Source organism: Salvelinus fontinalis, chromosome 8 (genome assembly GCF_029448725.1).
Source record: "Salvelinus fontinalis isolate EN_2023a chromosome 8, ASM2944872v1, whole genome shotgun sequence".
NCBI classification, from domain to species: domain Eukaryota; kingdom Metazoa; phylum Chordata; class Actinopteri; order Salmoniformes; family Salmonidae; genus Salvelinus; species Salvelinus fontinalis.
In genome coordinates this window covers 30,770,367-30,794,675 of record NC_074672.1, presented here as the reverse complement: position 1 = coordinate 30,794,675, position 24,309 = coordinate 30,770,367, and the positions used below count along the sequence as shown (strand labels likewise).

The window sequence follows — 24,309 nt, the reverse complement described above, 5'->3', positions numbered from 1 at the left end:
AAGAAGGCAGAGTAGCGCTTTATTATGCACAGACTTCTCCCCATCTTAGCTACTGTTGTATCAATATGTTTTGACCATGACGGTTTACAATCCAGGGTTACTCCAAGCTGTTTAGTTACCTCAACTTGCTAAATTGCCACATTATTCATTACAAGATTTTGTTGAGGTTTAGGGTTTAGTGAATTATTTGTCCCAAATACAATGCATTTAGTTTTTGAAATATTTAGGACTACCTTATTCCTTGCCACCCATTCTGAAACTAACTGCAGCTCATTGTTAAGTGTTGCAGTCATTTCAGTCGCTATAGTAACTGACATGTATAGTGATGAGTCATCCGCATACATAGACACACTGGCTTTACTCACGCCAGTGGCATGTCGTTAGTAAAGATTTTAAAAAGTAAGGGGCCTTGACAGCTGTCCTGGGGAATTCCTGATTCTACCTGGATTATGTTGGAGAGGCTTCCATTAAAGAACACCCTCTGTGTTCTGTTAAACAGGTAACTCTTTATCCACAATATAGCAGGTGGTGTAAAGTCATAACACATACATTTTTCCAGCAGCAGACTATGATCGATAATGTCAAAAGCTGCACTGAATTCTAACAAAACAGCCCCCACAATCTTTTTATCATCAATTTCTCTCAGCCAATCATCAGTCATTTGTGTAAGTGCTGTGCTTGTTGAATGTCCTTCCCTATAAGCATGCTGAAAGTCTGTTGTCAATTTGTTTACTGTAAAATAGCATTGTTTCTGGTCAAACAAAATGTTTTTCAAAAGTTTACTAAGGGTTTGTAAGAGGGGGCTTTACTATTCTTAGGTAGTGGAATGACTTTAGCTTCCCTCCAGACATGAGGGCACACACTTTCTAGTAGGCTTAAATTGAAGATATGGCAAAATCGTCTGCTATTATACTCAGTAAGTTGTCAGACCCTGGTGGCTTGTCATTTTTCACCTCTTCCACCCTCACTTTATGTAATTCTACATCATAATGCTTGTCTTTCATAATTTGGTCAGATATACTTTTTATTTTTATTTAACCTTATTTAACTAGGCAAGTTAGTTAAGAACAAATTCTTATTTACAATGGCAGCCTAACCCGGCCAAACCCCTAACCTGGACGACACTGGGCCAATTGTGCGCCTCCCTATGGGACTCCCAATCACGGCTGGTTGTGATACAGCCTGGAATCGAACCAGAGCCTGTAGTGATGCCTCTAGCACTGAGATGCAGTGCCTTAGACCGCTGCGCCACTCGGGATGTGCAGTGTCAGCTTTTGTTGCTGGCATGCCTAAGTTTGATAATCTTGCCAATGAAAAAATCATTAAAGCAGTTGGTAATATCAGTGGGTTTTGTGATGAATGAGCCATCTGATTCAATGAATGATGGAGCTGAGTTTGCCTTTTTGCCCAAAATTTCATTTAAGGTGCTCTAAAGCTATAATTCTTTGTCATTTATCTTTGTTTCATGGTGTCGTTTCTTCTTCTTTTTCAGTATAGTCACATGCTTTCTCAATTTGCAGTATGTGTGCCAATCGGTTGTGCAGCCAGACTTTTTTGCCATAGCTTTTGTCTCATCCCTCTCAACCATACAATTTTTCAATTCCTCATCAATCCACAGGGATTTAACCATTTTTACAGTGATTTTCTTAATGGGTGCATACTTATTAGTAACTGGGAGAAGCAATTTCATAAATGTGTCAAGTGCAGCGTCTGGTTGCTCCTCATTACATCCCACGGACCAACAAATATTCTCAATATCAACAACATAGGAATCACTGCAAAACTTATTGTATGACCTCTTATACACTATATTAGGCCCAGCCTTTGGAACTTTTGTTTTCCTAGATATGGTTACTATATTGTGATCACTACATCCTATAGATTTGGATACTGCTTTAAAGCAAGTTTCTGCAGCAGTAGTAAAGATGTTTTCAAAACATGTTGATGATTTCATTCCTGTGCTGTTTGTAACTACCCTGCTAGGTTGACTGATAACATGAACTAGGTTGCAGGCACTAGTTACAGTTTAAAGCTTTCTCTTGAGTGGGCAGCCTGATGAAACCCAGTCGATATTTAAATCACCCAGAAAATATACCTCTCTGTTGATATCACATACATTATCAAGCCTTTCACACGTTATCCAGATACTGGCTGTTAGCACTTGGTGGTCTATAGCAGCTTCCCACAAGAATGGGCTTTAGGTGAGGCAGATGAACCTGTAGCCATATTACATCAACAGTTTTTAACATGAGATCCTCTCTAAGCTTTACAGGAATGCGGTTCTGAATATAAACAGCCACACATCCACCTTTGGCATTTCTGTATTTTATGTAGATCTTATAACCATGTATTGCTACCACTATCAAATATATTATCTAAGTGAGTTTCAGAGATTGTCTGAATATAAATGTAATCTGTTACTAGCAAATTATTGATTTCATGAACCTTGTTTCTTAAGCTACATATGTTAATGTGGGCTATTTTTTAGCACTTTTCTGAAATACTTGATTGTTTTTATTGCTTTACTGGGAAGCTTAGCAGAGGTTGACATGCTCATGTTATTTATGTTAGTGCAGGGTGAGCTGCACACAGTGGACTTCCTACTAGGGAACACCGCCTCAGTGCTAACAGTATCAATGGTTCATAGGCTACTGATTACTGCATACACTATCTGTGTGATCAGCAGAGACATTCAGGGCAGTTAGAGGGACATAAATTAGGTTACTTACAGTATGTCTACCAACTCCCCTTGTATAATGTACATTTGCTGAAGCATTATGACAACTCAGCGACACAATGGTAGGGATTAACTGAGCTGGGCTTGGGTTATTGAGAAGTCATTGTCTCAACGCAGAATTATAATGCTGTGAAAGGATCCAAATGATTTGGGTGGATCCCGTCCTTATAAAACAAGCTTTGTTTCCAGAAGGTATCAAAATTGTCAATAATTGTTACACCCACAGAGCTACGATAGTCTCGTAGCCAGTTATGGAGGGCTAAAAGTCTGCTGAACTGTTCAATGCCACAATTTAGGAAGGGCAGGGGGCCAGATATTATGGGGTGTTTGTTGGTGTCAAGTAGTGACATCCTCCTGATTCACTGTCATTTTAAAGAACCGACATGGCTTCACCGGTACCTACATGTTCAAATCCCATTTTATTTGTTGCATGCTTCGTAAACAGCAGGTGCAGACTAACAGTGAAATGCTTACTTACGGGTCCTTTTCCAACAATGCAAAGTTTAAGATATATATATAATAAATACATGTTAAATGATCGATGATGATAGAAGATAATGTTAAGTGGAATATTGTTTTGAATAATTTTTGCATTGCCCCTACTGGTGTGTATCTCAGATTTATGCTGGTTGGAGAGCCGTTTGCTGGTAAGACCAAAGTCCTCCACGTCCTGGCCGACACCCTGACCCTGATGAACGACAGGGGTTACAATGAGGAGGAGAGGGTCCTCTACCGTACGGTCAACCCCAAGGCCATCACCATGGGACAGCTTTTTGGAGAGTTTGACCCAGTCTCCCACGAGGTGGGGCTCAACCCTGGAATATTCATATTCCTCTCACATCATTACAATTATATATTCAGACTATCTTTCAATATCAATACTGTTATTTTTATTTCTTTACACCAATGGTTTTGCTGTTTTGGATTGTGTCTTACATTGTGTTTGAGTTTTTTCTTTTCTCTCTCCCTGTCTCTGTTGGTGTTGCTCAGTGGGCAGATGGGATTGTGGCCAACACGTTTCGTGAGTTTGCGTCGTCGGAGACCCCGGACCGTAAGTGGGTGGTGTTCGACGGGCCTATAGACACACTGTGGATTGAGAGCATGAACACTGTGCTCGACGACAACAAGAAGGCAAGAATATGAGTCCACAACAAATATCATCCAATATAATGACTTAATGACATACCAGGAGGATGCATAAAGCAACTGTAACTACTTGCTGTATGCTTCCTTCTCTCCCACAGCTGTGCTTGATGAGTGGAGAGATCATCCAGATGTCCAATCAGATGAGTCTAATCTTTGAAGCCATGGACCTGTCTCAGGCCTCTGTAAGTCAACAAGCCATCAACACACTTGCAGGTACAGGTAGACTTCTTATTTTGTCCAACAACAGTATGTTTCACGAATCGGTAATCTGTAAATCTATCCCTCCCCTCCCCAGCCGGCGACAGTGAGCAGGTGTGGTATGATCTACATGGAGCCCTCTCAGCTGGGCTGGGAACCCCTGGTGACCTCCTGGATCAACACCCTGCCAGAGCCCCTGCAGGCTCCAGACAACACAGGCCTGCTCATGGAGCTCTTCCACTGGCTCCTGCCACCCTCCCTCAGGATGCTACGCAAACAATGCAGGGTGGGTGGACCTCAAGCTTTAAGTCCAGAAGCATCAATTGGAGTTTGATCCTGTATATCGGCTATTGCCCTGCACCACAGTATATATATATATTTATGGTTTACAAGCTCTATAACATGTCTGATTGCTTTCATATGTTCTAGGAGGTTGTCACCACCAGCAACAGCAACACAGTGGTGTCCCTGACTCGGCTCTTTGAAATGCTGCTCACCCAACCTTTGAAGGAGGACACGGGTAACAAAAACATACGGACATGGGTCATGGTAAGAGATTTTAAACAAAGTACTGCTGTGCGTGGCTATACTGAATTGAAATGACAGAAATCAACATACTCAGCTCAACTCCATCTCTTTTTCTGTGGCAGGCAGCCTTTGCCTTCTCCCTGGTGTGGTCGGTGGGGGGCAGCTGTGATACGGACAGCAGGAAGAGGTTTGATGAGTACCTCAGAGACATCATCTTAGGGAAGGCAGACAACCACCCCATCCCCGCTTCCGTGTCCAAATGGGAATGTCCCCACGATGAGAAGGGTCTGGTCTACGACTATTACTACGAGGTCTGTAACATTCCACTGGTCAATAAGGCTTCTGCCGTGTAAAACAGTATTTTTCAGGTTCTATGAAAATACATAATATTTTTTTCACAGTTTAAAGGGAAAGGTCGCTGGGTGCACTGGACTGACTCGATCAAGAACATCAATCTGGGGGACAAGAACACCAAAGTGCAGGATATCATCGTCCCCACCATAGACACGGTCCGATACACCTACCTCATGGACCTCTGCATTGACTATGGAGTGTAAGCGTGTGTCAACACACCCAGACTAATGGGGATGTAATTTGTGTTTACGCACTTGCATTGTGGTTTCAAAGATCATAATATTCAGTTGATGCGTTATATTGTAAAACAGCCACTGATCATATGTCTCTCTGTGAAGGCCGTTGCTGTTTGTGGGGCCCACTGGGACGGGGAAGTCTGTGTACGTGAAGGAGAAACTCATGAACAACCTGGACAAGGACCGCTACCTGCCTTTCTTCATCAACTTCTCAGCACGCACCAGCGCTAACCAGAGCCAGGTGAACAATGAAGAGCTACAGATGCGCTATCTTAATTTGACCCTGTTTCTCGCAGCAGGAAAATAATCCTGCAGCAACAGGCAATGTGAATGATTATGTGGATTATAATTCATGGAGTTTTTTTTTTTTTTTGTAGGGTTTGATACATTTTTTGTTAGGGCAAATCAAGTCTGACATTTTTTAAAGTGGAAATTACAAACTTTAAAAGCCTTTTTAAACATTGAATACACTACAATTTGCCTTTCCTGCTATGCAGGAACATTGTCTGTGACAACAGAGTGATCAAATTAAGATAGCAGATCTGTATGAAACATGATCTCTGTTGATCACGTCTGATCACTGGATACTCAATTCATTTCACAGAAAAAAAAAAAAAAAGTCCATTAAAATAACATCAAATCGATCAGAAATACAGTGTAGACATTGTTAATGTTGTAAATAACTATTGTAGCTGGAAACAACAGATTTCTACATAGGCATACAGAGGCCCATTATCAGCAACCATCATTCCTGTGTTCCAATGGCACGTTGTGTTAGCTAATCCAAGTTTATCAATAATCATAAAAGGTTCATTCATCATTAGAAAACCCTTTTGCAATTATGTTAGCACAGCTGAAAACTGTTGTGCTAATTAAAGACGCAATAAAACTAGCCTTCTTGAGACTAGTTGAGTATCTGGAGCATCAGCATTTGTGGGTTCGATTACAGGCTCAAAATGGCCAGAAACAAAGAACTTTCTTTTGAAACTCATCAGTCTATTCTTGTTCTGAGAAATGAAGGCTATTCCATGCAAGAAATTGCCAAGAAACTGAAGATCTCGTACAACGCTGTGTACTACTCCCTTCACAGAACAGCGCAAACTGTCTCTAACCAGAATAGAAAGAGGAGTGGGAGGCCCCGGTGCACAACTGAGCAAGAGGACAAGTACATTAGAGTGTCTAGTTTGAGAAACAGACGCCTCACTAGTCCTCAACTGGTAGCTTTATTAAATAGTACCCGCAAAACACCAGTCTCAACGTCAACAGTGAAGAGGTGACTCTGGGATGCTGGCCTTCTTTAGACCGGTGGAAATGTGTTCTTTGGTCTGGAGTCCAAATTGGAAATTTTTGATTCTAACCACCGTGTCTTTGTGAGACGCGGTGCGGGTGAACGGATGATCTCCGCATGTGTATTTCCCACCGTAAAGCATGGAGGAGGAGGTGTGAGGGTGCTTTGCTGGTGACACTGTCTGTGATGTATTTAGAATTCAAGGCACACTTAACCAGCATGGCTACCACAGTATTCTGCAGCGACACGCCATCCCATCTGGTTGGGCTTAGTGGGACTATCATTTGTTTTTCAACAGGACAATGACAGGACAATTTTGCTTATTTGAGCTGTTCTATGGACTTGGTCTTTTACCAAATAGGGCTATCTTCTGTATACCACCCCTACCTCTTCACAACACAACTGATTGGCTCAAACACATTAAGAAGGAAATAAATTCCACAAATTAACTTTTAAGAAGGCACACCTTTAATTGAAATACATTCCAGGTGACTACCTCATGAAGCTGGTTGACAGAATGCCAAGAGTGTGCAAAGCTGTCATCAAGGCAAAGGGTGGCTATTTGAAGAATGACAATTATAAAATATATTTTGATTTGTTTAACACTTTTTTGGTTACTAAATGATTCCTTGTGTTATTTCATAATTTTGATGTCCTCACTATTATTTTACAATGTAGAAAATAGTAAAAATAAAGAAATACCCTTCAATGATTAGGTGTTCTAAAACTTTTGACCGGTAGTGTGTGTGTGTGTGTATATATATATATGTATATATATTTATGTGTGTACACACAGTTAGCTTTGTTTTGGCTCTGTACACCAGCACTTTAGATTTGAAATGACACAGTGACTATGAGGTGAAAGTGCAGACTGTCAGCTTTAATTTGAGGGTATTTTCATCCATATCAGGTGAACCCTTTAGAAAGTACCACACTTTTTGTGTATAGGGATCCCAAATTATGTGTATTAAAGTAGTAAAAATTAAGTATTTTGTCCTACATTAATGTGGATGCTATCATGATTACAGATAATCCTGAATGAATCGTGAATAATGATAAGTGAGAACTTTACAGACGCACATATCATACCCCCAGGACATGCTAACTTCTCACTATTACAATAATGGGAAGTTACCATTTTGGAGGGGGTATGATATTTGTGCGTCTAACCTTCTCACTCAATATTATTCACAATTTATTCAAGATTATCTGTAATCATGGTCGCATCCACATTAATGTAGAAGCATTTACAAACATATTCTACTCGTATTTACAGGAAAAGTGACTCCAAAATAACACAATACATTATTTACCATTCATTTCTACTGGACAAAAAAGTATCTGAACCACAACCAAAACAAACAGCAAATGCATCCAACACATTTGTAGAGTCACAAGCTTAATCTAGTCACTGCGTGCTATGAATATAAGACCACATACTGAACTTTTTACTACTTTAATACGTATATCAGTGAATTTGGCCCAATGCTTCTGATTCACCCGATATGGATGAAAATACCCTCAAATTAAAGCTGACAGTCTGCAATTTAACCTCATAGTCATTTCAAATCCCCAAAATAATCATATGTGGCACTGTCCCAATACTTTTGGAGCTCACTGTTTATACAATATATTCTTCCACTGTTTGTAGAACATCATCATGTCCAGGCTGGACAAGAGGAGGAAGGGGGTGTTTGGCCCCCCCATGGGGAAGAAGTGTGTCATATTTGTGGATGACATGAACATGCCTGCCCTGGAGCAGTTTGGGGCACAGCCTCCCGTGGAACTCCTACGCCAATACTTTGACCATGGCAACTGGTTAGAGACTACTACATTACAATGCCATCATATCTTGCTTTAGGCTATAATGATCAGTGACATACCTGGAACTTATCATGTCTTTAAAGTTTACTTTCACTGTCTTCCCAGGTATGACCTGAAGGACACCACTAAGATCACCCTGGTGGACCTGCAGCTGATCTCAGCTATGGGGCCTCCTGGTGGCGGGAGGAACGCGGTGACGCCGCGCTTCCTGCGGCACTTCAACATCACCAGCATCAACGCCTTCAGTGACGACACCATGGTGCGCATTTTCTCCAACGTGGTGGCCTTCTACCTCCGCAACAACGAGTTCCCGCCAGACTACTTCACCGTGGGCAACCAGATAGTGGCCGCCACTATGGAGGTGAGAAGGTTCAGGAGATTACATGGGTAGTTATTTTATTTCCACAAGCATAAAACCCACTAGATTTAATCATATACGAGAGTAAAAAAGTGTGATTGTTGCTCTTCACACTTCGTTCTGACTCTTTTTAAACCATGTAAAATCAAGTTATTTCACTTTCCGTTTCTCTTCTTGCCTAATGCTTCGCCCACGTCTCTCAAAAGGTCTACAAGAAGGCCATGGACAACCTGCTCCCCACGCCAGCGAAGTCCCACTACACGTTCAACCTGCGCGATTTTAGCCGCGTGGTGCAGGGTTGCCTTCTCCTCAAGAAGGAATCCCTGGAGAACAAACGCACCATGGTCCGCCTCTTTGTCCATGAGGTGTTCCGCGTATACTACGACCGTCTGGTGGATGACCAGGACCGCGCCTGGCTCTACCTCCTAATGAATGACATCGTCAGGGACCACTTCAAGGAGAACTTTGAGCAGGTGTTTGACCACCTGAAGGCTACAAGCAACAAGGCAGTAAGTACAGGAGATGTTCTTTTTGATGGTAGTTTGTTTACTGTTGTTTAGTTGTGGTGATGAGGTTCCTGTGTTCCCTGTCACTAGCCGCGTGAGGAGGACATGCGTAACCTGCTGTTTGGGGACTACATGAACCCTGACCTGGAGGACAATGATCGTCTGTACTCTGAGGTGCCCTCCATGGAGAGCTTCGGCCAGGTGGTGGAGCTCTGTCTGGATGAGTACAACCAGACACACAAGAACCGCATGAACCTTGTCATCTTTCGGTAAAGGCCTTTAACGTCAAGTTCCAGGGTTTGGGTTTTTATAAGCAGCACAGAATGAGAGGTTAGCTACAATCACTGGAAAACTGAGTATGACTCTGTTTTTGTCCATTTGCGTTTAGCTACGTGCTGGAGCACCTGTCTCGTATCAGCCGTGTGCTGAAGCAGCCAGGGGGCAATGCCCTGCTGGTGGGGGTGGGGGGCAGTGGACGCCAATCCATCACCCGCCTTGCCACCTCCATGGCCAAGATGACCCTGTTCCAGCCAGAGATCTCCAAGAGCTACGGCCTGAACGAGTGGAGGGACGACCTCAAGGTCAGACTTTAGACCATTAACATAGAGATTATTCCAGGCCAGGTTGGACTGGAATGGCATCAGTCTACAGATAATTGAAGAGTTGTCACTAGAGGACTTGGGCTGGTATATTTGTTGTGTGTGTTCCATATCATTTTTCTGATTGTTTGCTTTTTCCTGTGCTGCAGCTCCTGCTGAAGAGTGCAGGGGTGAAGGGTCAGAAGACGGTATTTCTGCTAACTGACTCTCAGATCAAGGAGGAGGCCTTCCTGGAGGATGTGGACAGTGTCCTGAACACAGGAGAGGTGCCCAACCTGTTCGCCACGGACGAGAAGGCGGAAATCATGGAGGTAGGTTTTCATAGACCAGTCAGATGGATAATAGGCTTTGGCTTATTAGAGTTAGGCTATGGTTGAGGTTGGAGTTGCTGGGGTTACTGCCCTTTTTTTTTTATATCATCACATTATCTAAGCAGAAGCATTCACAGTGAGTGTTGTGAGTGAGAGGAATAATCATAGCAACCTCGGCCTGCTCCCTTTCTCTCCCCAGGCGGTGCGGCCTATCGCCCAGGCTGGCAATAAGAGTGTGGAGTTCAGCCCCCTGGCCCTGTTTGCCTACTTTGTGTCACGCTGCAGGGAAAACTTGCACATCATAGTGGCCTTCAGTCCTATAGGAGAGGCCTTCCGCAACCGTTTACGCCAGTTCCCCTCCCTCATCAACTGCTGCACCATCGACTGGTTCCAGGTACAGAGGCAGTACAAAACCTATTGAATCTGATGGCTTACACTGTATACTAATGAAGTAATATCAACAATCTTTTGCTTATCAACTTCCCTCACCTCCTCTCTGAACTGCATCTCCCAGCCTTGGCCAGAGGAGGCGCTGGAGCGCGTGGCCAACAAGTTCCTGGAGTCGTTGGAGATGAGTGAGCATGAGAGACAGGAGGTCATGCCCATCTGCAAGACCTTCCACACCTCCGCCATCCAGCTCTCTCACAAGTACATTTAACTCTTCCTTTCAATCTAATTTAACACAGATATCAGATATTCTCTTCTCATGCTACAGAAGTTATTGATGACAAAAGAAACACAGCAATTCCATTTGAATGACTTTATCAAAACAGACTAAAATCAAGGACAGATCCATTACATATTTATCGCACGATAGCTGAGGATGTTGTTGTTCCCAGGTTCCTTTCGGAGCTGGGTCGCCATAACTACGTGACACCCACCTCCTACCTGGAGTTGATCGCTGCGTTCCGTCAGCTGCTCACCCAGAAGAGAGACATGGTCATGAAGGCCAAGAAGAGGTACACCAACGGCCTGGACAAACTGGCCTTCGCTGAGTCTCAGGTACATCAAACCGATTGTTTTTATCTTGCTACAACATGAATGTAGGGATCTATGTGGATTGTGTGTGTCATGGTTTGTTGCCTCATTATGTACTGTGACTTGAGACCTAAGGCAACTTGAATCAAGTGTTCTTGAACCTTTGATGTGTCTGCGTTCACCCCTTTGCATTACACTGTGCTCAGCCTTAGCTCTGTCCCTCATGAGTATGATCTGTTGTGTAGGTGAGTGAGATGAAGAAGGAGCTGGTGGACTTGCAGCCTAAACTGGAGCAGGCCAAGATAGACAACACCAAGATGATGAAGGTGTTAGAGGTAGAGTCAGTGCAGGTGGAGGCCAAGAGTAAGGTGGTGCGTGTGGACGAGGAGGCTGCCACTCTGAAGGCCAATGAGGCCCAGGCCCTGAAGAACGAGTGTGAGAGTGACCTGGCAGAGGCCATACCTGCCCTGGAGATGGCCCTCTCAGCCCTGGACACCCTGAAGGTAGGGAAGGGAAAGGGGGATACCTTGTCAGTTGCACAACTGATTGCATTGTGTCTTCTGCATTTAACCCAACCCCTCTGAATCAGAGAGGTGCGGGGGGGAGCTGTCTTAATCGACATCAGCATCATCGGCGTCCGGGGAGCAGTTGTTGTTGGGGGTTAAGTGCCTTGCTCAAGGGCAGAACGGCAGATTTTTCCAACTTGCCTGCTCAGGATTTGAACCAGTGACCTTTCAGTTGCTGGTCCAACGCTCTTGGGATTCTGATCAAACAGAGATCAGCCTGCCCTGCACAGGGGATTACCAAAGGGGATTGAAAGGAGACTTGCACAAAGCAAACAGACAAAGTATGATCTTATCTCTCTTCCCTCTCAGCCCTCTGACGTGACCATCGTGAAGTCGATGAAGAGCCCTCCGTCGGGGGTAAAGCTGGTGATGGCGGCCGTGTGTGTGATGAAGGAGCTGAAACCTGATAAAATTGTTGATCCTGCTGGGACTGGACAGAAGGTCAGGAACTGCTCTACCTCTTTTTTCATTTATTAAATAAAATGTGTTTGCTTATATGTTTAATTATGTTTTCTTACCACTTGAACAGATTCTTGACTACTGGGGTCCGAGCAAAAAGCTTCTTGGAGACATGAATTTCCTACGAGACCTGAAAGAGTACGACAAGGACAACATCCCTGTGAGTCCCTGTGAAAAAACAAATGTGTTGAATTGCATTTAAACTGAAGTGTCAATGTAAATCTATATACTTTTTAATTGACTCTCTTCTCTTTTCCCGGCTAGGTCCCTGTGATGCAAAAGATCCGCAGTGAGTACATGACTAATCCTGACTTTGATCCCACCAAAGTGGCCAAGGCCTCCTCTGCCGCCGAGGGCCTGTGCAAGTGGGTCACTGCCATGGAGATCTACGACAGAGTGGCCAAGGTAGTGGCCCCTAAGAAAGCCGGCCTGGCCGAGGCTCAGCTGTCTCTGGCCACCACCATGTCTCTGCTGAACCAGAAGAGAGCTGAGTTGAAGGAGGTGGAGGACCGTCTGGCCCTGCTGCAGAAGACCTTTGAGGAGAAGACTGAGGAGAAGGCCCAACTGGAGTTCCAGGTGGACTTGTGTGCCCGCAAACTGGAGAGAGCCGAGAAACTCATCGGAGGCCTAGGAGGAGAGAAGACCAGGTGCTCTGGATGATGGAGATTATTAAATAAATTGATTGTTTCAAATGGTTTGTGTAGGCCATTAGTACCTGAGGTCTTTGCTATGTCCTGAGGGACTGTGTGTGCTTTCCCTCTACAGGTGGTCCAAAGCAGCAGATGACCTTCAGAACACCTATGATAACCTGACCGGTGACGTGCTCATCTCAGCTGGCGTCATCGCCTACCTTGGAGCCTTCACTGCTGCTTTCAGACAGAATTGTGCCAAGATATGGACCAAGCTCTGCAAGGTACAGGCACATACAGCAGCACCTCAGCTCAACACCAATTCATTGTCACCAATCTTAATCTTGTTATTTATTCCTACCCTCCAGTCTAAGAACATTCCGTCATCAGATGATTTCTCCCTGAGTAAGACCCTGGGAGACCCCATAAAGATCCGGGCGTGGAACATCTCAGGCCTGCCCACCGACAGCTTCTCCATAGACAACGGGGTCATTGTCAGCAACTCCCGCCGGTGGCCCCTGATGATAGACCCCCAGGGCCAGGCCAACAAATGGGTGAAGAACTCTGAGAAGGACAACAACCTGAGCGTGATCAAGCTGACGGACGGAGACTACATGAGAACCCTGGAGAACTGCATCCAGTTCGGGACCCCTCTGCTGCTGGAGAACGTAGGGGAGGAGCTGGACCCTTCGCTGGAGCCCCTGCTGCTCAAACAGACTTTTAAACAAGGTACCGAACAGGACGGCACGCTTTGATGAACATCATATCATGTGCAAGGATTTATCTTTACATACTGGTGTCATTTGATTACATACTATTTGTTTGTGTCATCCAGGGGGCATGGACTGTATCCGGCTGGGGGAGAGTGTAATTGAGTACTCCTGTGACTTCCGGTTCTACATCACAACTAAGCTGCGGAACCCCCACTACCTTCCGGAGCTGGCCACCAAGGTGTCTCTGCTCAACTTCATGATCACCCCTGAGGGCCTTGAGGACCAGCTGCTGGGCATTGTGGTCGCCAAGGAGAGGTGTGTGTTGCAACACACGCTACACTACTCGCTATGCTGTGCAGATCTATCGTTATTTATAGTGGATCATTTTCCAGTAATGAACTTATAACATAAACTCTTAACCTGTCTACCAGATACAGCACAGACTGCACAAAAAGCATTGATCTGTTTATGACCAATCGCACTGTGACTGTATATGATGAAGATATAAATCTAGACGACTAACCCCTGACCTCATCATGTCTCTCTCTGCAGGCCGGAGTTGGAGGAGGAGCGGAACGCCCTGATTCTGCAGTCTGCATCCAATAAGAAGGTCCTGAAGGAGATCGAGGACAAGATCCTGGAGACACTGTCGTCGTCCGAGGGGAACATCCTGGAGGATGAGAGCGCCATCCAGGTCCTCGACTCGGCCAAGATCATGTCCAACGAGATCTCCAAGAAACAGCAGGTCTGGAACACACTGGAAGAACAGTCAAAATGTGTTGAAAGCCAATTAGAATGAGATCTAGTCTAACTTCTACCCCATCTCCCAACCCACAGATTGCTGAGAAGACAGAGGTCAAGATAGCAGAGTCTAGGGAGGGCTACAGAGCCATCGCCAAGCACTCCTCCATCCTGTTTTTCAGCATCGCTGACCTGGCCAACATAGACCCCATGTACCAGTACTCCCTCAGCTGGTTTGTCAACCTCTACATCAACTCCATACAGGACAGGTGAGAAACATGCTCCTACACAGATAACAAGGGTTTAGACCTCATGAGTCACTGGTTAATGAATATGATGTACAGTTAGACCAAAGCTCCTTTGTGTCCTAGGTAACACATGGCATCTGTGTTTCAGTAACAAGTCCAAGATCCTAGAGAAAAGGCTGAGGTACCTCATCGACCACTTCACCTTCAACCTGTACTGTAACGTGTGTCGCTCCCTGTTTGAGAAGGACAAACTGCTCTTCTCATTCCTCCTCTGCTCCAACCTCCTCCTGTAAGTCCTTACCACACACTGAGGACCAGTACTAGGTCAAACATTTAAAATGGATTTTTGTGAAATGAGTGAAGTGATTTATTTATTAAAATAAAATTGTCTTTAAGCATGCTATTTAAGATAAGGTGGGATAAACGTGATTGTTTGTGTCTGACAAGTGTCTGTTTTTTGGGAGGGGGGTTTCTCAGAGCGAAGAAGGAAATAGAATATGGTGACTTTATGTTCCTGCTGACTGGAGGGGTGGGTCTGCAGAACAACGTCCCCAACCCAGACCCCCACTGGCTGCAGGACAAAAGCTGGGACGAGATCTGCCGGGCCAGCCACCTGCCCAACCTCAAGGGACTCAAGTATGACATAGACAAACTGCTGAGCTTGCCTCTTTTTGGTTTGGAGGATTACTGATTTATTCAGTGTTTTGTTTCTGCTAATACTCAAATATGGAATATGTCGTCCTTCTCTGTGATTCTCATAGGGAGAGCTTCATCAAGATCCCAGATAAATTCTTGGTCATCTATGATAGCAAAGAGCCCTATAACACCAATCTGCCTAAGCCCTGGTGTGACTGCCTCAATGACCTGCAGAAGATGATCATTTACCGCTGTCTCAGGCCAGACAAGGTTAGAGAGAGAAATAAGCCAATCCCTATTTACTTTTGCTGTCCACTTAAAGTCAATGCAAAGAGGACACTCAAAAATCAATACAGAGGATGCTGAATGTAGATATAGGTGTGTGTGTGCGGACATATCATATGTTTGCATGTATGCTTACTGTTGTATGCTACTCCTTATGTTTCCAGATTGTGCCGGCCATCACAAACTATGTGACTGACAAACTTGGGAAGAAGTTTGTGGAGCCGCCTCCCTTTGACCTGAGTAAGAGCTACACAGACTCCAACTCCACCATCCCTCTGGTGTTTGTGCTATCTCCTGGAGCCGACCCCATGGCCAGTAAGTAGTACCCGACTGATCTCATACACATACCTCAAACCTGCTACTGCTTTTGTTTGATATGTAAAATGGCTCCACCCCACCCCTCTCTTCCAGGCTTGCTGAAGTTTGCCAACGACAAGAGCATGGGTGGCACCAAGTTCCAGTCCATCTCCCTGGGCCAGGGCCAGGGCCCCATCGCTGCCAAGATGATCCGCTCGGCCATGAAGGAGGGCACCTGGGTGTGCCTGCAGAACTGCCACTTGGCCGTCTCCTGGATGTCCACCCTGGAGAAGATCTGTGAGGACTTTAGTCCAGAGACCTGCCACCCAGAATTCCGACTGTGGCTCACCAGCTACCCCTCGCCCAAGGTAGGGTACAACACTGCATCCAGCCTGGTCAACCAGTATACAATAGGATGACCGGCATCCATCATGTTGATTCATAACCCTCTTCCCTGTGTCAGTTCCCAGTGACTATCCTGCAGAATGGGGTGAAGATGACCAACGAGCCGCCCACAGGTCTCAGGCTCAACCTGCTGCAGTCTTACCTGTCAGACCCCGTCTCAGACCAGGACTTCTTCAACGCCTGCATGGACAAAGAACTGGTGAGTGGTGACATGGTTCACACACACACAGACACACACACACATAGTCCTCTGTAGCTCAGTTGGTAGAGTAATGCCAGGATAGTGTTCTTGAAATGCCAGGATAGTGTTTTTGATTCCCGGGGCCACCTATACAAAGCAAATATTATTATTATTATTTATTTTATTACACACACACCCACACACACACACACAAACGCTGCGCTGATTGTTCCTCTGGTTGTTTCTAGGTGTGGGAGAAGCTGCTGTATGGGGTTTGCTTCTTCCACGCTCTGGTACAGGAGAGGAAGAAGTTTGGTCCTCTGGGCTGGAACATCCCCTATGGGTTCAACGAGTCTGATCTGCGCATCAGTATCAGACAACTACAGGTAGTAACACACATCAACTCAGGGCTGGAGTATTTGAGAGAGATTGTCATTTTTAAAAGACTGTGGTCTTAATGTGGTTGTTGAATATAAATATATGTGATTGCAGATTGTGTGGTTCCCCTCTCTCACCCTGTTGTTTGTGTTCCTCCTCCTCCAGCTGTTTGTGAGGGAGTACGATCAGGTGCCGATGGAGGCCATCACCTACCTGACAGGGGAGTGTAACTATGGGGGCCGTGTGACTGACGATTGGGACAGGAGGCTCCTGATGACCATCCTGGCTGACTTCTACAACAAGGACATCATCGAGAACCCCCGCTACACCTTCTCCCCCAGCGGAAAGTATTACGCCCCGCCAAAGTCCAACTACGAGGACTACATCGAGTTCATACGGGTGAGCAGGAGTTAGACAGGGAAGGAATGAGACATTAATTAATCAGGTGTACAGCTGTGTGTTGTCAGCAAAGCTATCAGAATCAATACCATTCTGTCTGATAACATTACCATGTTCAAAGTGAAGAGAATTGGACCCAGAATGGAACCTTGCAGGATGCCGCATGGCTCACATTCATGCGTTCCATCATGTTTTCCATCTTGTGTTGATGTCTTCAGAACCTTCCGTTCCTCCAGCACCCGGAAGTGTTTGGGATGCATGAGAACGTGGACATCTCCAAGGACCTGCAGCAGACCAAGCAGCTGTTTGACTCCTTGCTCCTCACCCAGGGAGGAGGGGCCAAAGGAGGAGCCAGCTCCGGGGGAGACAACACCCTCTTCGACATAGCCAATGACATCCTCACCAAGGTAAAGCCAAACCAGTCATTGTACTGCTGAAATGTACTGCCTTTTCCCCCGATATATTTGTCATCCGAATAAATTATTTTAAGTTTGTTTCAAGTTTTATTAGTCGTATGAACGGGATACGCATGGTACACATCGTCCAACGAAATGCTTATTTTAGGTTCCTTCTTCACAATGCAACAACAATAAAAAATAATAAAATAAAAGAATACAAACATAAAGTAAATGGCTCAGTAGAATATAATAAACATTTTCGCAAAAGTATAATACAGGAAGGCACAATTTATAGCCCAATATTTACATGTGTATTGGTCAAGGGGAGGGGGCAGTGTATAAATTGAGCAGTATAACAAGAGTCTTGTAGCAGCAGTTGTGATGTGTGTGTGTGTAGCATGAATGTACTGTATATGTGTGGGTGTGTGCATGAGTGAGTGTATGTGTGCTAAGGTACTGAGAATCAGAGCAGGTGGTCAGTTAAGTCACTTGTCTGTTTCTTGTAGCTTCCAGCTAACTTTGACATCGAGGCTGCTCTGTTGAAGTACCCTGTTCTGTATGAAGAGAGCATGAACACTGTACTGGTGCAGGAGATGGAGCGCTACAACACGTATGTCATCTCATCTCATTATGGAACCCCTACCTGTCCCAGACCTGCTGTTTTCAACTCTTAATGATCGGCTATGAAAAGCCAACTGACATTTATTCCTGATTATTATTTGACCATGCTTGTCACTTATGAACATTTTGAACATCTTGGCCATGTTCTGTTATAATCTCCACCCGGCACAGCCAGAAGAGGACTGGCCACCCCTCATAGCCTGGTTCCTCTCTAGGTTTCTTCCTAGGTTTTGGCCTTTCTAGGGAGTTTTTCCTAGCCACCGTGCTTCTACACCTGCATTGTTTGGGGTTTTAGGCTGGGTTTCTGTACAGCACTTCGAGATATTAGCTGATGTACGAAGGGCTATATAAAATAAACTTGATTTGATTTGATCACACACCCAAAAAAACACACCTCAGAAAAACAACTCAATTCTGATGTAGATCTTAATGTAAATTACCAAAACCCACAATAGGATCATATCACTGTCTTGTCTTCCAGGTTGGCAGTTACGATCCGTGTGAGCCTGCAGAACCTGCTGAAGGCCATCAAGGGCCTGGTGGTGATGGATGCTGAGCTGGAGGCCCTGTCAGGCAGCCTGATGGTGGGCAAGCTGCCAGAGAAGTGGGCTAAACGCTCCTACCCCAGCCTCAAACCCCTGGGCAGCTACATCACAGACTTCCTTGCCAAGCTCAAGTTCCTGCAGGTCAGTCGATTAGCCTCAGTATTGTTTTTAAATCCATCATCGGCATGTATTTTGTTTTCTCATGAAGAGGAAACAGTTTGGTTTTGTTTACTAATGTGTTCTTTGCCCCCTGCAGGACTGGTATGAGAGCAACAAGCCCCATGTCTTCTGGCTGTCTGGGTTCTTCTTCACCCAGGCCTTTCTGACCGGGGCCATGCAGAACTACGCCAGGAAATACTCCATCCCCATCGACCTGCTCTGCTTCCACTTCCAGGTCACGCAAACAGCTGAATTAGAAGAGACTTTGTTTTTTTGAGGCATTGTTGTAAACAAGTTATTCCTTAAAAAGGCCCCTCTTCCTCTTGTTTGTCTGTTTTGATCAGTCTTCCTTCCCTCTCATTGGGAACAGGTTCTTCCCATCGACACCTCAAACTCCTCTCCTGAGGACGGGGTCTACATCCACGGTCTGTTTCTTGACGGCGCTCGCTGGGACAAGAATAGGTAGACGACTCTCTCAAACAAGGCTATTCTTTAAATGATACCAGAGAGTGCAGTGAACTGAGACTGATCTCTCCCACTCACAGTGGAGTCCTGGCTGAGCAGCATCCCAAGGTTCTTTTTGATACAGTCCCCATCATCTGGATCAAACCAAGTAAGTTTGTCTCTCATTCTCTATGCACTTCTCTTCCTCTTTGACTCCCCTCTGTTATTCTCTCTCTCTCTCTGACTTCCCTCTGTTATATTCTCTCTCTCTCCCTCACTCTCTCTCTCCAGCGGAGAAGAAAGGCAGTGACCTTCCCCAGACCCTGTATGTGTGTCCGCTGTATAAGACCAGCGAGAGGAAGGGTACCCTGTCCACCACAGGCCACTCTACCAACTTTGTCATCACCATGATGCTGCCCACCAGCAAGCGCCCTCAGCACTGGATCAAGAGAGGCGTGGCCATGCTCTGCCAGTTGGATGACTGAGGACACTGAGGAGTAGGGAAGGACACGCTATTTAACTTTATGTCGTTACACCGAGACTTCGCTCCCTGGTGGATTCTCTATTCACTTTAATCATATAAAAAATACTTTGATGTAACTTGTGTGGCTGTTGGTTTTGTTTAGGTCTGTTGAGTGGGAATACATACACACAACACCTGATTAGGACCATAGCAGACCTATAGTATGTGATACCTGCCTATGGCCACTGGGAGGTGTGTGTGTGCGTGTGCGTTTGTGTCAATCAGTTGAGCTGTGGGTAGAGTTGCAGTGTGCTCAGTGGGTCAGAGCCAGGTGCAGGGTGGGAAGGTCCCGTGATCAGATATAAATAGCTGGGGAGATATACATAGACATGCTTTGGAAGCTTAGTGTGATTAACCCACTGAAGATTGTGAGGCCATCGGAGAAACAGCCTGTTGACTGAAGGTAAAGAGAAAACAAAAGACATAATCCTCTGGGAGGTTTAAGGATGGAATGGTGTGGTGCCTGAATGCCATTGTTCATCTGAAAGGGTGTGATATGGTGCCATGTAATTGTTGAACTTGGAGTGGCCATTGCATGCTCAACTTACAGTAAGTGGCTTGATAACTGTTGAATAATAGCTTTTTTAATTCTAAAGGCTTTATCCACAGTTCCCTATAAAGGCTGATGTAGTTTTCAATGTGCAATACCCAACACTACAGCCACACATATAATGCACCAACCCATGCCTTGTTTAGCCTTTATTATACTATACTGTCATCATCAAAGTCACGCCACTGCAGAGAACTGGGGCAGCTATTTCAAGCAGAACACAACCATTAAGCATGTAAATATACTGTAATGTATCAATGTATTGTCTTGTTTTCTATGTATGTGAAATGATAGTCAGCACAAACTCACAAAAATGACAGTGTGCAACATGGCTGCAATGCTCTCCAGTTTTACTGTTGTCTATGAAATGTCTGCCGAGGTCCTGTTGGTATTTGAGGCTGCTGGCTGGTCATGTGTATGGTCCCTGCCCTGGTAGGTAACATGTTGCCCCTTTAAAATACCAGTAGTTGAACAGAGAATGAGAATGAAGGTTCTTAACATAATGTCTCCCCAGCTCAAGTTAGTAGTTTCCTGGTGAGTTGACCCTTCCTGGAGTGACAGATGAACTCAGAGACAGAGGCAGGATATGTTTTTGACCAACCAGAAGAGGACAAGGTCACACAGTACATGATTGAACAGAGCCTTCTGAAATACAACAAGCACAAAGGCTCACTCCCTAAGTAAGACCTCTTAAATGGCAAAATACCTGCTGCTTAATTCTGTGTATACCACATGGGTTAGCTGTGGAATATCCAAGTGATTCCGTGTTTATACATATATTTCACCCAGTGATCCTGCAGGCCCTGAAGGTGATCCTGATGAGATCTTTACAGTGATAAAGGAAGGTGAGCATGGCTTTTTCCTTATCTTAACTCCTTAATGACTTCTGCTATGTGTGATCATCTCTTTTCCGGTCTCATAGATTGTCTGGCCCCTATATGGTGTGTGTGGAGTTGAGTCAGAGGTGGAATAAGATGGAGGGATATGACAGCACTGCCATAGAGGTTACAGCTAGTCTATTGACTTTGGCACTGTTGCAGTGCAGGATACTGGAGGGCCCAGCGATGAATAACAGTTCTGGTCTTCGGATGCATCTCAATAGTCTAAATATAATTCCTTTACTTGTCTCATCTCATTTCAGAAAGTGAAAATGTCTTTCACCTGTCCAGTTCTCACACATCAGTTCAACCGAATGAAAAGGACAGGAGAGGTAGCCATGTCAGACTATTGAGATTTACCCATACCTGTCTTCCTGTTCTGTTAGGTAATGAGGAGGCCATAATAAGGTTAGCTGAGCAACCAGGAGCCATGTCCAGAGTAGACGACAGAGGATGGATCCCGTTACATGAGGCCGCAGTGCAGGAGAAGAAAAGTATACTGGAGATCGTCTTCTCAGGTACTGGTTTAGAGACATATCTCAAGGGACTTTCCTGGTCAAATCTAGATAGTAATATACAGGTCCATGTGTCCAGATTCCCCCCAGGGTGCAGAGCAGTGCCGGACTCTGAAAGGAGAGACACCTCTCTTCCTGGCTGTAGTGTGCGGTCTGAGGGAAAACGCTACGTTCCTGCTTCAGAATGGATGCTGTCCAGACCTCCAGAACGATGACGAGGAATCTCCACTCGTGGCAGGTATTCAAAATATATCTTAGATGTCCGTAGATTTAGATTTTTGCTTATGGAGCACAACTTTAACCTTCTTCCATTCTTCCTGCTCTGTCACCTATTTCCTACAGCTATAGTAAATGACCAATATGATTGTGCCTCGCTCCTGCTTCGCTGCAATGCCAAGGTGGACCAAACAGGAGATCTGGAGCGGACTGCCCTCCATGAGGCATCCCTCCTGGGTCTGGACAATTTTGTTAACCTGCTACTGCAGTCCGGAGCCGACCCAAACGCAAGGGATGTTGACAAGCTGACCCCACTGGCACTGGCTGCAGAGACAGGGCACCTTAACGTAGTGGAGGTCCTGCTAGAGAAAGGTGTGTGTGTCTGTGTGTGTGTCAGGACCATATGGAGTGATTAACTTTCTGTCTCTCCTCTCTCTCTATCCTTTTCTATCGCTCTCTCTATCACTCTGTCAGGAGCCAGCGTGCAGTCTCAGACAGAGGGCTCTGTGCTGTTTGAGGCGGTTGCATCAGGTAATCCTGACATCATCTCTCTGCTGCTGGACTATGGGGCAGACCCCGACATGCCCAACCACAGTGGGCACCTACCCATCCACCGTGCTGCATACCACGGGCATCTGTTGTGAGTGGAGAAAGATCTTTACTTTATATACCCCTTTTATATTTATTTATTTTTCTGCTGTTAGGAGGTACAGATATTGAAAGGTCTTCTCCTCTCTCCTCAGGGTGTTGGAACGGTTGATCTCAGCAACAAATATGGAGGCAGTGAAGAAGAGTGGTATGAGTCCCCTTCACTCTGCTGCTGCTGGGGGACACACCCAGTGCCTGGAGGTCCTTCTCAATGCAGGCTACGACCCCAACTTCATGCTGCACCCACGCGTGCGCAATAAATACGATGACGAACGCAGGTCGGCTCTTTACTTTGCTGTATCGAACAACGATGTCCAGTCCACCCGTCTGTTGCTGGAGGCTGAGGCCATGGTCAACCAGGACCCTGTCAACTGTCTACAAGTGGCTCTGCGGCTGGGCAACTATGAGCTTATAAACACTCTGCTGAGGTAGGAATCAAACTCAAGTCAAATCAAACTTTATAAAATTAAGTGCATTTCAAAATCTCAATATACTTTACAGTAAAATATGTTATGTGAGTGAGAGGAATTAGCCTGTAGTGTGTATTTTTGATTACTGTGTACTGTTAATGTAGGCCTAATGGATTTTGTTGGTCTTGTCAATCAATCAGGTACGGTGCTAACGCCAGCTACTATTCTCGTGTCAAAACAACACACTTCCCATCAGCACTGCAGTATGCGCTGAAAGATGAGGTCATGCTGAGGATGCTTCTCAACCATGGATACGATGTACAGCGCTGCTTTGACTGTCCCTATGGAGACAGTTCCCATGACTACGCACCCTGGACAACCTCGGTCACCAAAGACATGGTGGTTAGACAACTATTGCTAAGGAGGAAAACAAACATTATGTGGTCATTGTAAATGTGGTTATTACAAACTCTATCTCTGTCTCTTTTTTTCTGTCTGTCTGTAGTTCTGTGAGGTGATAACAGTCAAGTGGCTGAAACACATCTCGGCACAGGTAGTGCGCATCATGCTGGACTACACAGACCACGTCACCCTCTGTGTCAAACTCAAGGAATGCCTGAAGACACAGAAACAGTGGCCTGAGATATGCCATATCCAAGGTACTATAACGGAACTGCACTGCACAGATTCCTTTTCACAATAATTATTATGTAATTACCATTTGACCAAATTTCTAAGTAAATTCCAGGTAAATAAAACATGACCCTAATGCCCCCTCAGAGAATGTGCGCAGCCTGAAGCACCTGTGTCGGCTGCGTATCCGGGACTGCCTGAGCCGTCTGCGTCTGCGATCCCCAGCCTTCATCAGCTTCATGCCTCTCCCCACCAGGCTTAAGGACTACCTCCGATACAGAGAGCATGACATCTACAGCAGGGGCAGCCCTGATTGATCATAACATAATGGCACTCTCTAAGAAAGTTCCAGTTCCTTATCAGTTTGTCTGGACCTTGTTTACTTTTGTAAGTGTGTGTCTCTTTAGTTCCTACTCGAGGATCAACAACAAGCAATATTCTCTCCCTTTTTTCCTACTCTGAATGCATGTTATGTCATAGGCAGCACAATGTGTGTTGCTCCTAGGTTGAGCATTGTGGGTCACTGAACCAACTGGGATAAGCCTGTTAGGTTAAAATGATATTTTTGTATAATTATTGAATTTGTAAGGAATTACACATTTAGTGTAATGTCCTATTTTTATCTGTGATCTATAATAATTGTATTTTGTCATTAAACATTTGAACAGAAGTCTTAGAACTGGGTTCAGAAACCTTATTCTATTTTCATCTACTAACATTGAAATCCATGTCACCTGTTGTGCACACATCATATGCCGTCATTGGAGAA

The 24,309-nt window shown here is 45.1% G+C and overlaps 2 protein-coding genes across 4 annotated transcripts in view; both read left to right on the top strand.

Annotated features, from left to right (window-relative positions):
- Window positions 1-19,767, top strand: part of dnah12 (dynein, axonemal, heavy chain 12) — a 36,929-nt gene extending 17,162 nt beyond the window's left edge. The window contains exons 32-72 of one of the 2 annotated variants that reach the window (XM_055932207.1): window positions 3,356-3,539; window positions 3,728-3,868; window positions 3,982-4,065; window positions 4,179-4,367; window positions 4,511-4,630; window positions 4,732-4,920; window positions 5,011-5,162; window positions 5,302-5,440; window positions 8,139-8,305; window positions 8,417-8,672; window positions 8,876-9,178; window positions 9,266-9,444; window positions 9,564-9,756; window positions 9,924-10,085; window positions 10,285-10,479; window positions 10,600-10,733; window positions 10,925-11,087; window positions 11,309-11,566; window positions 11,939-12,070; window positions 12,159-12,248; window positions 12,353-12,735; window positions 12,854-13,001; window positions 13,086-13,446; window positions 13,553-13,745; window positions 13,983-14,175; window positions 14,268-14,440; window positions 14,568-14,708; window positions 14,897-15,055; window positions 15,181-15,325; window positions 15,505-15,655; window positions 15,752-16,005; window positions 16,101-16,241; window positions 16,472-16,609; window positions 16,767-17,000; window positions 17,219-17,407; window positions 17,905-18,008; window positions 18,501-18,705; window positions 18,821-18,958; window positions 19,094-19,185; window positions 19,269-19,336; window positions 19,459-19,767. In XM_055932207.1, coding sequence (XP_055788182.1) covers window positions 3,356-3,539; window positions 3,728-3,868; window positions 3,982-4,065; window positions 4,179-4,367; window positions 4,511-4,630; window positions 4,732-4,920; window positions 5,011-5,162; window positions 5,302-5,440; window positions 8,139-8,305; window positions 8,417-8,672; window positions 8,876-9,178; window positions 9,266-9,444; window positions 9,564-9,756; window positions 9,924-10,085; window positions 10,285-10,479; window positions 10,600-10,733; window positions 10,925-11,087; window positions 11,309-11,566; window positions 11,939-12,070; window positions 12,159-12,248; window positions 12,353-12,735; window positions 12,854-13,001; window positions 13,086-13,446; window positions 13,553-13,745; window positions 13,983-14,175; window positions 14,268-14,440; window positions 14,568-14,708; window positions 14,897-15,055; window positions 15,181-15,325; window positions 15,505-15,655; window positions 15,752-16,005; window positions 16,101-16,241; window positions 16,472-16,609; window positions 16,767-17,000; window positions 17,219-17,407; window positions 17,905-18,008; window positions 18,501-18,705; window positions 18,821-18,958; window positions 19,094-19,185; window positions 19,269-19,336; window positions 19,459-19,652 — 7,234 coding nt within the window. In that variant the 3' untranslated portion in view covers window positions 19,653-19,767. Of the gene's footprint in view, window positions 1-3,355; window positions 3,540-3,727; window positions 3,869-3,981; window positions 4,066-4,178; window positions 4,368-4,510; window positions 4,631-4,731; window positions 4,921-5,010; window positions 5,163-5,301; window positions 5,441-8,138; window positions 8,306-8,416; window positions 8,673-8,875; window positions 9,179-9,265; window positions 9,445-9,563; window positions 9,757-9,923; window positions 10,086-10,284; window positions 10,480-10,599; window positions 10,734-10,924; window positions 11,088-11,308; window positions 11,567-11,938; window positions 12,071-12,158; window positions 12,249-12,352; window positions 12,736-12,853; window positions 13,002-13,085; window positions 13,447-13,552; window positions 13,746-13,982; window positions 14,176-14,267; window positions 14,441-14,567; window positions 14,709-14,883; window positions 15,056-15,180; window positions 15,326-15,504; window positions 15,656-15,751; window positions 16,006-16,100; window positions 16,242-16,471; window positions 16,610-16,766; window positions 17,001-17,218; window positions 17,408-17,904; window positions 18,009-18,500; window positions 18,706-18,820; window positions 18,959-19,093; window positions 19,186-19,268; window positions 19,337-19,458 lie in introns of those variants that run through there. The other variant, XM_055932208.1, reaches the window with a different exon arrangement.
- Window positions 19,768-19,869: 102 nt separating this feature from the next.
- On the top strand, window positions 19,870-24,205 carry asb14b (ankyrin repeat and SOCS box containing 14b). 2 transcript variants are annotated; one of them, XM_055932209.1, is made up of 11 exons: window positions 19,870-20,093; window positions 20,755-20,920; window positions 21,030-21,085; window positions 21,505-21,636; window positions 21,713-21,871; window positions 21,976-22,221; window positions 22,324-22,489; window positions 22,593-22,925; window positions 23,108-23,309; window positions 23,413-23,566; window positions 23,688-24,205. In XM_055932209.1, exons 2-11 carry the CDS (start codon window positions 20,802-20,804, stop codon window positions 23,855-23,857), a joined length of 1,737 nt encoding a protein of 578 aa, XP_055788184.1. In that variant the 5' UTR covers window positions 19,870-20,093; window positions 20,755-20,801; the 3' UTR covers window positions 23,858-24,205. The 2 variants fall into 2 exon arrangements, with proteins under 2 accessions (XP_055788184.1, XP_055788185.1); XM_055932210.1 differs by having other exon boundaries at window positions 19,870-20,920; window positions 23,108-23,306.
- The last annotated feature ends 104 nt before the right edge of the window (window positions 24,206-24,309 follow it).

Excerpts from the sequence above, each read along its gene's own strand:
- asb14b (XM_055932209.1), top strand. The coding sequence starts at position 20,802 with ATGAACTCAGAGACAGAGGCAGGATATGTTTTTGACCAACCAGAAGAG. Across the intron at positions 21,086-21,504 it reads CTTTACAGTGATAAAGGAAG|GTAATGAGGAGGCCATAATA; the intron begins GTGAGCATGGCT and ends CTGTTCTGTTAG. Across the intron at positions 21,637-21,712 it reads ACTGGAGATCGTCTTCTCAG|ATTCCCCCCAGGGTGCAGAG; the intron begins GTACTGGTTTAG and ends CCATGTGTCCAG.